The sequence below is a fragment of the Pimephales promelas genome, chromosome 15 (genome assembly GCF_988280905.1).
Source record: "Pimephales promelas chromosome 15, fPimPro1.hap1.1, whole genome shotgun sequence".
Taxonomy (NCBI): Eukaryota; Metazoa; Chordata; class Actinopteri; order Cypriniformes; family Leuciscidae; genus Pimephales; species Pimephales promelas.
The window spans coordinates 25,545,339-25,559,792 of record NC_142783.1 but is presented as its reverse complement, the minus strand read 5'-3'; the positions used below and the strand labels follow the sequence as shown (position 1 = coordinate 25,559,792).

Here is a 14,454-nt window from a genome sequence, read left to right as displayed (position 1 = left end):
TTGTGACATGTCCCAAAAGCAGTATAGGCGTTATAGGCGTTTATTATTGACTTTTCAACTAAATTTAAACCATAAGACAATTATGAAATACAAAATTTAGAGGAAAAGCAAAAATATTACAAGCAATAAAATAGTTTCCATAAAAATACAATTAATTGTGAGAGCATGAAAAAATGCCTTACCTAAAACATAGTTTTGGGATAAAATTTAATTTAAGTGTTTTTTTTTTAAATATAGGTACTGTAGTTTGAAACCAGTATACCAAATCACTGTTTTAAAAAAAATGAATATTTGACCTAAAACCTTAGATGGTGAGATACAACACTTTCTCAGAATAGCTTGAGAATTGTTAAATGAATGTCCAATTTTAGTCTACTTTCATTTGACCCTGCAATCAAAATACTACCAAAGGTGAGAGAAAGCACTTTTGAAAAAAGGTCACTTTGGAAATCACTGGCACTAATCAGTCATGACATGAAGCCAAAATACCAATGTGACCATTCAAAACATGACCTTCAGGTCACTGGTGAATGAAAGAGGTGACCACTCGCAAAGAAAATCAGGTCACCATGCTATTTAAGCTTGATATGAAGAATACACTGGATGACAAAAGTCACAAAACAGCAGACAAGTAAAAAGAAAAGGGAGAAAGAAAGAACAATAACACAAGCCACCAGATCATCCATCCTAAAACAAACACGCACATCACAAAACAAAAATCTAAATTCAAGAGTGATGATTCAACAAAAAAAAGAAACTCTTAAATACACTCTAAAAATGCTGGGTTGTTTTTTAACCCAATTTTGGGTCAAATATGGACAAACCCAGCCATTGGATTAAAAATGTTATTTAACACTCAAACCGTATTGACTTTATAGCGCTTAATCCTATAATTGTGGACAAATGTGGGCAGAGGACTCAGGTGTGATCCTAATTTTTATTTATTATAAATATTATATCACTGTCTTTGATAAAGTTTTGTCTATCCATTTATGGTGTTTTTTTTTATTTTGGGGGTATTTTTGAATTTATTTACATCAAAAAGTACCATATTTTCTATGTAAATAATGCTTATTTTTATTTATTTTTATTTTTTTTTTTTTTACTACATTAAAATATCATTCCAATAAGTTCTTAGAGCTAAAACCTAAAGATGAAGTGACTTTGCTGTCACCTGCTGTCTTATTTTGGCTTATTTTAGAATCCTCTAAATTACAGTTTTCCCCATTCATTTCTATGGAAGCCCATTTTTGGCCCAAATACAAGATTAAGGAGTTTTTTTTCCCCACCCACTTAACATTGTAGAATTGAGTCAGAAAAACTGTGTGTGTTCAGGAGGCAAACTTAGGTAAAGTAGCCAAATCTTGTACCGCTCAGATCAAGGGAAGTATTTTTTAAAAATATTTTGCCCACATTTGTCCAGAATACGGTTTTAGGGTTAAAAATGTAACCCAATGAATGGGTTTGTCCATTATTTACCCAAAATTGGGTTAAAACAACCCAGCATGTTTTTAGAGTGAGTTTACCCAAAAGCAATCATGTTGTCCAAAACCTCTATACCTTTCTGTATTCAAATTAATACAAAAGATTCATTTTTTTAAGGAATGTCATTGCCACTATTTTCCAAATAATAAAGAGGAGAACTAAGGCTATCAAGCTCCAAACTAATAAAAAAGCATAATAAAATAACTTTCATAATACTTTTAAAGCTTAAAATCATTCATCATTGCTACACGAAAAAGAGAGACCAGCACATTTCTTAAACATTTCCGTGTTCTGCTGATCAAAGTCATCTGGATTTGGAACAACAAGGGAGAACAAATGATGACTAATTTACATTTATATCTGAGCAATTCCTTTCAACCAAACACCAAGCATTGTACACATTATTTAAAGATCACATGAGGAACACAAAATACCAGCACGGAGCCAAAACTACAAAGAATGACAAAAATTTCTAAAGAAAAATATGGCATACAATCACTTCTCAGTAGAGTTCACATGAAAGACAGATCAGATAAAAGTTTCCCTATAAACAACCTCTCTCATCACCTCAAAGCTCTCAGTCTGGTATGGTCACTGTAACTTCTCTGACAGATTCCCACTCTTTCCTCCGGCAGCCTGCAAGCCGGATTTCCAAGCAAGAAAACAAAGGAACCAGAGGAGAGAGGAACGCTTTGAAACTGTGCAGGACGTTTAACTAACAGCTGAGCTCAACTCCCCCCCTCTTCTTCATCAGGGAACTGTTACACTCTGAAACTGCAATAACTTGTGCCTCCTAGTTCTTTGTCTTTCTTTCCTCCAGTTTTGAAGGTCTGCCACTTACCTCTCAGACAGAACATGGTCCCCTGCCTCTCCCACTGTGTGTTGGTATTTTCTGGGAAGTGTGTCAAGAGTTTTGGAGCGCACTGTCCTCACACAGCCCCCCGTCCCTCCAGAGCACAAACACTCACAGGTTCATAGACACTATCTGTAACCCCCCTCCCTCGGTTTCACCCACGTATGCAGACACACACGGTGGCAACCGGCCAGCTCATGCGCCCTGGGAAAGTGTTATCCAATCCCAACATACTCCTGCCGTTCCACAGGACTGACACTATTCCAGGACAAAGGACAGAGAGGTGGAGAGATTGCGGGAGAGAGAGACTGACTCAGTCAGGGAGACCCCCTCCTTTTCTCTCTCTCTCTCTCTCTCTCTCTCTCTCTCTCTCTCTCCATCCTCAGCTGCAGCGCTGCAGAGCATTGATTGTTTTTAACTTAGCTGTCAGCAGTTCTGCCATCGCTGGCTTTTGACACACACAAAGTTAAATATAGCCAAATCCCCACGACTCAATTGTTTGCTACAGAGATAAAAGGTCATTGTCCGCTAATGCTTAGACTAATAGCTAAAACACAAAAAACATGCTTTGTGTGATGCATTTTGACAGCAGTTAGTGATTCTGATTATCAAATAGACCTGAAAGCAGATTCATATCTGCAGATGTAGCTTCCTCAAGCAACATTTATTAAATCAATCCGAATTCAACTTAGTTCATTGCAGTTAACTGTTATCCCGATGCTATTTCAGTTTTACTTTAACTAAAAAGCTGGTGTTGAACAATTACGATGAATACAATCACGGTAAATATAATCACATTGCTGGGAACGTTTAGTTTTACATCCTGCTGAAGTTCTCTTTTGTTTTAAAGGCTATATTATGGAACAATCACAAACAGACAAACACAATGACAGAGTGTTCTCTACTTGTGTACCTCTGTGATGAAGAGGAGCGCAAACCCACTCATCATATTCATCATCAGCATCCGGCTGCTCTCTGTGGCAGGGGAAGAAGTGTCCACGCTGCTCGGACAGAGAAGAAAGACCCCGGGCATCAAGGGTTCGAGATACAGGGTGACGTTTGCCCTCTGCCCACTCCCTCCTGTACCTCAGAAAGCTCCTCTCTCCCCACATCTCCCAGAATCAACACCAACAAAGAGCCTGACTTGAGCCGAAGTGTTAGGCACGTCTCCAAATTCCCCACATTTCCTTAAGCAACGCAAACAGCAGCTTAGATCACTCTAACATGGAGGGATTTATAGTAAACATGCTTGCGAAAACCAAGGGCGGGTCCTTCTGGAATATCCATGCTTCAAAATATGATGTTGAAACTGTTTTCATATGCTCCACTACAAGCTGTGCTGGTTTTCAACATGCCTTTAAGCTCCAAAAATACATTCTTTTTTCTTTGTCTAAATGAGTGACTCCAAACAAGTAAAGTGCAGTCTCAGGAAGTCCGAAGAGAAACTTTGGACAGAAAGTGAGGGACTTCCTCTGCTCCCTAGCTGTGACACGTCGATGCGTTGGCGTGAGCAAGTGTGAGTGTGTGCATATACTCATGTGCTCCTCCAGCACGGCTGCTTCTGCTCCAGCAGGGTTTTTGCATGCTCTTTCTTCAGGTGGAGAAATATAAACTCCATCTGTTATGCTGCTCAATGAACGAGGCGATTTGAAGTAATATTAAACTGCACAGCTCCTGGCTAAACCACATGATTCTCACACTCCTTCTGTCTAATCTTCAAAAGGCAACTCTTATGGCACACTATAAATAGATAAAGCAGATTAATTGCTTTAGAATGCCTTACAGGTGACAAGCTCTTAGACCTGACACTTGTGTCTGTTATTATAATGAATTATGCATGATTATTTATCATAATTATGATGAGTAGTGACAGTACTCTGAAAAAATACAGGCTAAAAAGCAAAGAAGACATTTATTGTTACTTGTTTAGTGACTGATTACTTTCCAATAGGTAGATTTTCTGAAAAAAAATAATATATATATATATATATATATATATATATATATATATATATATACAGACACACACATCAATCTCTCTCTAGAGACTCATGAGGCATAAATACATTTTTAGGAGCCGCAAATAAATATTTATGTGATCCATAAATCAGCTAATGCGACAATAAAACATGCAGAGATCCAAGCGGTGACTAAAATGGTCGCTAATGTGACAAAAATAAATGCAGCAATAATTTAAGATCTAGAGGTTACACATTGTAAGCCCATGAATTTTCGCCAGGTCTCTTGACCCAGTTTTTGTTTGTAACTCAGTCAAAATGATTTGTGAATTTGAAAATAGAGCAACTTTTTAATTGCACAAAAAATATATATTTTTAACATATTTAAAACAACTATTTAAAGTCATGAAATTCATCTAAATGAATATTTTTTCTTTGCTGGTGGAAAGCTTCTTTGGTCATATGTTCCCATTGACCCATATCTGCGCCACCAAAGAGATGAATGTTTAATATAGTGGGAACATTTGAGCCAGTTGGCATAATCAGCTCGCCCATAGTCAAATGTTTCCCAATAGCCTTGACATCAAGAGCAATCCAAATGTTCCAGACTGCTTTACATGGCATTAATCTGGAATACATGCTGACCCTAAAACACTCTGTGATGGCGCCAAAAGTCTTAAATGCCACGGTTTTGTATTACACAATTAAGCAGTAATGCATATAAATTGATAATGGCTTTAAAATTCCTTAGATTAATTCACATGAATACATTAATTGACTATTCAATGACAATCTATTCAATGACACTGGTTATGTCCTCTTTTGGCATGCTGAGGTGGATAATAAATGTCTAGTTTCTGTTTGCTGCATGCTGAAGGAATTTACGATAATGTCAGAATAAAAACCTGAAACAATAATGTAGCTAATTAGTTTAGGCACAACTAGAATATTTTCTGTTTATGACAGAGAACATAAAAGTACACCAGCTGCCAATCATCAGGACTACATACATCATATTTCAGCCACAAGAGGGCACTAAGTACCCAAACATACTTTTTAATTTAATATTGCCTAAAAAAATAACTCAAGACATCCTTAGGTCCCAAACAGGCAGCCTTTCCTCATATTCAGGGGTGATATTCAAGCCTTTAAAAACATAAGATAAGGCATGATAAAATAAAGAGAGGGAAACATAAAACTATCAAGCCAGAGCTGCAACAGATACCTGATACAGAAGCTTATCCGACACGCTTAGCTACTTTCCTGTTTACACAAGTTTTTCACTCTTGCTCAGTGTTTTTGTACCATTTTGCCCCATATTTCCTTCAGAGACATACAGGGAACCAGCTGCTACAAAACACATCAGCATCCTTGACTTTAATTATCACTCTTGTAATAAATATAATTTTCAATAACAACATCCATTTTAAATAAGAAAAATATTAATTGTATTTTTAGGTTATAGTTTTGGCAAGAAGGTTGCCATATAAACATATAAAAACAAATCCAGTTAGCTTGGATTTCAGTGCATAAAGAAGCATTGAATAAAATGTAATAAAGCTTATGGTTTTCAGTAACTATTGGAATCTCTACAATGAGTGTGTGCTCAGACTGCAAAGCTTAAATGAAATGGAAATGCAATCTCTTCCAGACAGACCACAACTGCGGTTTTACTTATGAGCTGGTCGACTCCACCCAAATAAACCAGTGAATTCAAATCTCTCCTTGCATACACATTCCAAAAAATTAATGTTGGCGGTATTTTAAAAGGCACTTTCCTCACTAAAACAACCCCAGGATCAGATGTTTTCAATTAGGATTAAATTGGAAAAAGGGAGCAGCAACAGCAGTGGAGTCGCATATTTCAACCATAAAGTCCAATATGGCCTTGGCAAATAAGCCATTAAACCACATTAAGGGGACTTGTTGAACCATAACTAATGACCTCAACTGACATATTTACCCCCGAACCCCTATTTTTACCTGTCATCCACTTTTGATTTTTGTTTCTCTGGCCTCTTCGATAAAAAAACAAACAAAAAAACTTTAAGATGAAGATTATTTTAGGTGTTGCTCTAGCCTACTTGAAAGCCTTTAAACAATGAATTAGATGGTCTTAGTTGATTTGTATATGCATCTAGCAAAAAAGATTTGAATCTTCAATGAATGATAAACAAAGACCATCCCAATGAGTATTAAACAAGTTGATTCATGCACTTGGCGTAATCTTGAAGAGTTCTATTCACTTTGCCTTGTGGATTTTCAATTAACCAAAGTCTACAATAGGCTGAATGTACTTAATTTCAGGTTCAATAGGAAACTTGTCAACAGATTTTCTTCATCTATTGGCAGCAGCCATTCCAGTGGTTTATAAGGTCCTGTTCACTCTATAGTCTCAGCCAGAGAGACGTCACAGAGAGGAAATATTCACAAAACCAGAGGAAATCCTGAAGTCTGTCACTGTTGTATCTCACTCATCCCCTCTCTTATATCTAAATGATCATATCTGTGTTATTCCAGTATCACAGCTGTCACCAAACCTTACATATGGTCACCATTTGCATCATCATAGTGATATATCATAGTGAAATTTTACAGTAATATTTGAAAGAAATAGTGAAATAAAGTTCTGAGATATGAAATCAAAATTAACATGAGGTGGACAGGACAGGTATACAGGTAGGCCATAAAAAAAAAAAAAAATTGATTCTCAACCATGTCAAAAGCCAAAACATGTGAGGCATATGATGAAATAAATTTCCCGACAAACTTTGAGGAGGATCCCTTCTCAAAAAATCCTGTTGATATACACTATTACTGGCCTTCAGATTTTTACAGCTCCTCGTGAGGAATGAAGCTTATCTGTATATAACAAGGAAAAGAATGTTCATAAAAATATCGCTTTTATATTTGCTACTGTGTGAGGCACATTTGATAAGACCACCTTGTAACAAAATTGGAGAGTCTATGCCTGTGTGTGTTTATGCTTCGGGAGTATTGTCGGAAAACAATAACTCAAGCTTGGTTAAACTGCACCGAGGCAGGGGGGTGATTCTTCGGTTTCAGACTTCCAGGTGTGAATCTGCTGGACGACTGAGGGATTTAGGAATGTGCTGGATTTTTCCGCCAAGGAGGAAAATCATAATTCTTTTTTAGCCCAAATAAGCATCCCACACTGACCTACTTCTCCACATCCCCATGAGATATTTTAATTAGTCTGAAGTGAAGGGCAAACTGAAGGGGAATCTACACAAAAGACGCCCATGTGCTGAAGAAGAACAATTCACAGATACCATTACTTGGAAAACAATAACTAGAATTCAGTCTAGGCTGAAGCCTACAGTTTAGGAATTCCCTAAATTAGAACATAATGAGCAATTTAAAAATTAAACAATGAAAAAAACTCTACTGGGAAACTAAACTAGCATAAGATTGCTGGTCTCCCACGCTCCTTTTAGAGGGATTGTCATAACCAGCTTGATAACCAGCTTTTACAATGTTATCAGAGCTAGTCATGCAAAACGGCCTCGGCAGAAAGTTGGACTGAGGCCATGAGAAGGCAAATGATCTGGAAAGGGAGAGACTGAGAGGCTTCTGCATTGAAAATGGGGACTAAAGGCCAAAATAACTAGAATTAATTTAAATGAATGAAAGCATTAGGCCCTGCCCTCTGTGATTCACGTTGGCATGAACCCGTAACAGTACTTTACTCAACTCTGCCATGACTAAATAAACTCAATAACAAAAGCTCTTCAATCACAGAGACTTCCCTCAATGCCAAGCTGGATGTAAGTTCAGGGCCGCTTCGTCCAAGCACAAGACACTTATTGTTGAGGCAGAGGCCAGTCAGTTTAATGACGCTGAATCCACAGTAAAGTTTCAGCTTAAAAAGGAAATTCTGCTGGATCATTAGATTCTGACATGGTATACTCAAATACACCTTTACATCAGAGGCATGGAAGTGCAAACAATCTACTCTGCCATCTCTTACAATATTATTCCTCATTCCCATAGCTCTTTGGCCTACGTAGAAAGTACCTGCATGCCATTCTCCTTCCATGACTGTAATTATATTAGACCTACTTTCGTTCCATCAAATTAGATTCTATGAGAAAGATCAAATCTCCCCAGACATGATCAACTCACTACTCACTTGTCTTTCACAGCAAGCATGCTTTTAGCTCATAAATAGCCCACTGTTACTAAAAATCAAACTTCTTTCAGCAAGAAAACAGTGGCATATAAACCATACCCTTTCACATGTAAATCTTAGAAAGAAAAGTCTACTCTGTCCAGGTGTAAAAACACAACAGTTCACAAATTAGAGATAGCCTATTAAAAATGAATACAATTTTGTACATAATTATAACAGAGTCTAAACATGCCAATCGGTAATCCAATGCTGTGCATGAGCCATATTGTTTGAATGAAACAACAACAGCGTGCCACTAAACATTGCGCAGTTGTCCACATCTGTCGCCATGGTTACTATGGCAGTACAAGCGGAAACCAGGGATAACGCGGATATTACGTCATTGACAGGCGACAAGGGACGGGCACTATTTGAAAAAATTGTGAATTTCTCTGAATCCACAAATTCTTGGAATCATTTAGGCTAATGTAAGTACATAACTGAAAGAAATATATACGTAAAACTGCAAGTGGTTTTTGGATATTTTGATACAAAATTCTTACATATTGTACCTTTAATTGGAAAAGTAGTAAATGGTGTGCAAATACGAAGCCCTCTGCTTCCATTTACACACAAAACCATTTCCCAACAAAAACTTGCAGAAAGGAAAGGAAACAGTAAGTCCAGAGGGTCCATAAAAATCTGTCATGAAATCAAAACAAGCCCACAAGTTCCACCAAGATGGACTTCACAGCAGTTCCAGTGAGTCATCTATTGTCTGGATGGGAGAGATATGTGATACAACTGTCTAAACAACATGATGTCACAACAGTCAAAAGTGCAAAACTTTCCCGTATGAGAGAAACAGAAGACTGATCACAAATTGTATTTTAGTCACTGAACAAAAACAAAACAAAACAAATATATTCAAATGATACATTGTGAAAGTATATGTAAACTTAAAAAACTTTCCTAAAGTCTAAAAATCTTCAACTTCTGCAGTCTAATAGTTGAAATGAGCATTTTTCAAGTAAATACTGTATATCTACAATGCACCAAAAATATTAGTCACAAGGTACATTGTTACATTGTTCTCATGGAGAGTATTTCTATTTCAACTCAATTACATTCATTAAATACTTAATTTGAAGTTTATCGATGTAAATAAATTCAGGTTTTCAAAGAAAATGCTCCTGATCCAATTATGATTCATTTGCTGGACAACTATATCCAGTATTTTGGTCAAGCTATTTTGAAATATTAAGCATTCAACCCTTTGCAGGCCAGATTTCATATATCAGATTGCAACGGTCCATATCTACTTCAATATGGACTTCAGAGGATTCTCAACTGATACCAGATTTTCATGGCAGAATCATTACCTAAGGTTCAAGAAAGACAGTAGAAGGGATATGCAATTTGGAAAGGTTATAAGCAAACATGCAGCAGGAAAAAAAAAGATATTTCCCCAATTATAATGAGGGAAATATCATAAATAGACAAAGAAAGAGGGTGTGCATTCATCTGACTGTGATAAAAACACAGTGTCAGTGAGAGAATTCATAAGGGCTGGACCAACATCTGGTTTCGACATGCTTTCCCCCTGCAGAGGAACTCTGAGGAATGGGTTGGAGGAGCTTTCTGAGGGAAGGAGGGAGGAGTGGGTAATATAACAGCTGGATTGCATATTGTGAAACGATAAGTGTATGGTTTATACATTTCAGACCCAACAATATACTATGCTTTGTAGTTGCTATTGTCAGAACAAACAAAATTTGGGGGACTAATGTATTGAAACAATCCTAGAAAATGTTGCATTAACACCTAATGCATCTATGTATTCTTTAATCAAAATGAAATAAATTGTTCAGCTTTGGTTGACATCACCAACATAGACATTGGAGAATGTCCAATTCAGAATAATGGTCATCCAATATTGTTTTTTTTCCCTCACAACTGATACTTAAAAGTCCCTGTGAACCGGATGTTGAAACTGACATTACTTCATTGTTGTGATGTATTTCCAAGTGAAACGTAATATGGGTTTTAAAGGAACACACCAACTTTTTGGGACTTTAGCTTATTCAGCGTATCCCCCCAGAATTAGAAAAGTCCATACCTTTTCCATCTCCGTGCTTGCTGTATCTGGCGCACCCACCGCTAGCTTAGCTTAGCACAAAGACTGGATTTAAATGGCTCCAGCTAGCATACCAATCCCAATAAGAGACAAAATAATGCAAACATTTTCCTATTTACATGTTGTGATTTGTATAGTCACAGAGTGTACTGTACAAATAACAAGGTCATTTGAGACAAAGCCATCTTTTAACCGTATAAATATTGGGAACTTCTCAGAAGGCGAAGCACTGCTACTTGGGCAGAGTTACAGCACACACGCAGATGAAAAAGGTATGTATGGACTTATCTAACTTTGGGGGATATGGTGAATAAGCTAAAGTCCCAAAAAGTCGGCATGTTCCTTTAAGGATATTCAACCAAAGGTGTCAAACTGACATCAACAGAAAAGGAACGTCATTCCAGACAGAGCGAAATTTTTTGGTCGGATTTTGATTAAAGATTACCACGACAAACACATTTTTTTCATATTAACTTGCACTAATAAATTGTTCACCACAAGACTAGTGATGTGTGATAAAAAAAAAGTAAATAGGATCAATTTTGATTTCATGATGACATTTAGTCACCCTTAGTCTTATTTTGTTGCATCCTTGCCTCTAACTATACATTTCAATCAGTTCCACTGCATAAGATCAATATTATGGAAGCTTGTTTCTGCCATTGAGTTAAAATAATAATAATCATTGCGACTTTTTATCTCACAATTGTGAGATATGAAGTCACAATTCTGAGAAATAAAGTTGCAGTTGTGAGATATAAAGTCGCAATTGCGAGATATAAAGTCGCAATTAGGTGAAATTAAGTTGCAATTGCGAGAAAAAAAGACAGAATTGAGACTTTATCTTGCAATTCTGACTTTATAACACATAATTGTGAGTTTATAGCCTACAGTATCTCGAGATTCTAACATATTTAAGGCCAAATAGGGGAAAAAAGACTTTTACCCCCCTCAGAATAGTTTATATCAATCAATTCTGACTTTATAACATGCAATTGCAACTTTATATCTCACAATTCTGAGAAATAAAGTCACAATTACGAGATGTAAACTCGCAATTGTGAGAAAAAAAGTCAGAATTGTGAGATAAAAAGTCGCAATTACCTTTTTTATTTTTTATTCTATGGCGGAAACAAGCTTCCATACAATATCAACATCAATATCAACAATTTATACTTGAAGGATCTGTTTAAATTATTCAAAAATGGACAGGAAAATCAGTGAGATCAGAATGATTTTTCTATTTCTGTTGAAGATAAGCCTGATGTTACTTGCCATTTTTATGACCATTTTAGTTTTTTTATTGTAGACCATAGATTCTGTGTCAGCATGCAGCAGACAAAGAAATTACTCTCTTTTTCTTTTTTTGGTACCATTTAATATATCGTCCAGGGCTGGACGTCTGGAGCACACATGTATCCACTTATGCGCTGTTTCCTGCACTCCACTCACCTTACTCTGGGCTTATTTCTGGAGGCAGAGCCAGTGAAAACACCCATTGTTTTCTTTGGAGGTGAAAGCATTGCAGGGAATTGCTGAACAGAAGTGCAACATATTGACCATGGAGATGCACAGAAATATGTGGACACAGAGAAGGCAATGAGAAAAAGGAGATAAATAAGACTCATAACTGCCAACTTGATCATATCCTTAGGATTCAATGATTGCATTACATTGTGACACTGACATTGCAATGAATGACAAAATCTATGCTTATTTGAAATTAACCAGACTTTTACTACTGTATATGCAGGAGAAATACATTCCAAAATAATCCATTATTACCAAAACCACAACCGCCTTCACATGCTCACCCAATGGTGAATACAGGTACCAGAAGACCTCAATGATCGATGTCCCAACCATCATTATTGACACAGCTATATTTATTTGTTCTCATTGGAGAAGAAATTCTATCAGAGCGTGAACAGTAGTGGGAAACCACAGGTGCCATGAGATAAAAGTGCAACACTACAAGCCTGAATTGCACATCCAGTCAAACCCAAGCATCTAGAAAGGAATTTGGGATTAATGATCTGGAATCATGCACTGGCATTATGGCAAGCCAAGTCAACATTTATTCCTAAAAAATTAACCAGCATATATTTTACCTTAATACTATTTGTTTTTATTCATTTTCATAGAGGTATTCTAGTAATTAATCTAGTAACAACTACATCCAATTAGTTTATTATTTATTTTCTACTGTCTCAGTAGAAACTATTCCATTTCTGCTCTAGTGATAAATCGCACAGTTTTGTCATTGAATTACAGGAATTGTAATTTGTGGTTTGGATATAGATTAAAGTGCACTAATATTGTGTTGTACCCCTTTTAGTATTTTCTTTATTTAGCCAGCTATAATTGTTTCAAGTTAGGCTACTCAGGCACATAACTGAATAGATTGTAGTCACACATTTGAATAGGCCTCCCTATTTAATGAATTGTTAATAGTATAGTAGGCTATGAATAATGTATAAGTTAATAGTATAGTATGCATAATAATCACTTTTAGATTGCTTACCAGTCGTTTAAAAAAGTTTTATAACCTGAATACTAGTTAGTTTTTAAGCAAAATGCTTGCCACATTGAATACACGAAGGGCATGAACTCACGGATTGTGGTCCTATTGTGGCTGAGATTTCGTACAGTGTCCTGCAGTGAATCCAGTCTGTGCTGCAGCGCAGAAGCTTTATGGATCACCAGCTCTGCTTCAGTCTGGATCTCCACAAACATGCTGCTCGCGTGCCGTGACAGGTCGGACAGCTGACGGATGATGTTGATCAAAGTTTGACAGTTCACAGCATCCAGGGAAATAAATGCATCCCTGGTAACTTCCAGTCGTCCTCTGTTTATTCTGCCCAGGCTCCGGGGCTCCACAATTCTCTTATGAAACGGCATTTTGCATGGGAAATATCCAGTTGTTTGTTATATTAGAATTATTCCAATTGTCCTTTAGAAGTGTGAATTGTTCTTTTCCAGTCAGGTGTTGTAACCTGTTCTGCAAACATCCTGACATCCCACCTCATGATTCAAAGGATCCTGCCCTTATTCTTCTGGAGGAGCGCTTTCTCAAACTTTCTTCTGGGGAATCGGTTCTCATGGCAAACTCAAAAACATGGAATCTGGAGCATCAGGCGGATCTGGAATGTGGATCTCACGCCAGGTCCAGAGGAACTTTCATACAATAATAGCATATCCTAACTTGAATTAATTGATTGTAAGTTGCTTTTTAACAATTCACTTTATGATTAATCATTTTTTTATTAAATTAACAGAGTTTATTTTACTAATGAAATGAAGATCGAGAAGGTGATTTCCTGACATTGAACAAGCAGTTTTGAAAGTTTCAGTTGTGACATTTGAATTTACCAAGAGACTGAAAAAACTATATCTTAGTAGTTCATTCGTTTATTTATTTAACAGGACAAATAATTGGAAAGGGAAAACAGAAATGTAGTGATGGTAAAGTGCGCCCTCGTGTGGCATTTCATTGAAAATTATATTTTCTTTCTTTCTTTCTTTCTTTCTTTCTTTCTTTCTTTCTTTCTTTCTTTCTTTCTTTCTTTCTTTCTTTCTTTCTTTCTTTCTTTACTGTACTTCTCTCCTCTGAACCAGTGAGAATTATGAATAATTAATACAATAACTAATTCAAATAAATTAATAATTTCCAAATAATAAATCCAGATTGAAACATTTTAGTTGAATGAACTAGAAGAATACACTATTTAAGTCGGAGACAAGTTTGGGTCAACCAAAAATACTCCAAGTAACACTTTGAAGAGAGAAATCGAGTACTTGTTTTATCTGTGGACAGTGTCTCCTACAACCATTTTCAAGAGCCTTGTCTTGTGGAAGAAAGAAAGAAAGAAAGAAAGAAAGAAAGAAA

At 36.5% G+C, this 14,454-nt stretch overlaps 1 protein-coding gene across 3 annotated transcripts in view; it reads right to left on the bottom strand.

Annotated features, from left to right (window-relative positions):
• nhsl1a (NHS-like 1a) overlaps nucleotides 1-13,636 on the bottom strand; it is a 46,479-nt gene extending 32,843 nt beyond the window's left edge. The window contains exon 1 of one of the 3 annotated variants that reach the window (XM_039669035.2): nucleotides 13,181-13,636. In XM_039669035.2, coding sequence (XP_039524969.2) covers nucleotides 13,181-13,466 — 286 coding nt within the window. In that variant the 5' untranslated portion in view covers nucleotides 13,467-13,636. Of the gene's footprint in view, nucleotides 1-2,326; nucleotides 2,600-3,251; nucleotides 3,761-13,180 lie in introns of those variants that run through there. The other 2 variants (XM_039669049.2, XM_039669073.2) reach the window with 2 other exon arrangements.
• Nucleotides 13,637-14,454: the final 818 nt, after the last annotated feature.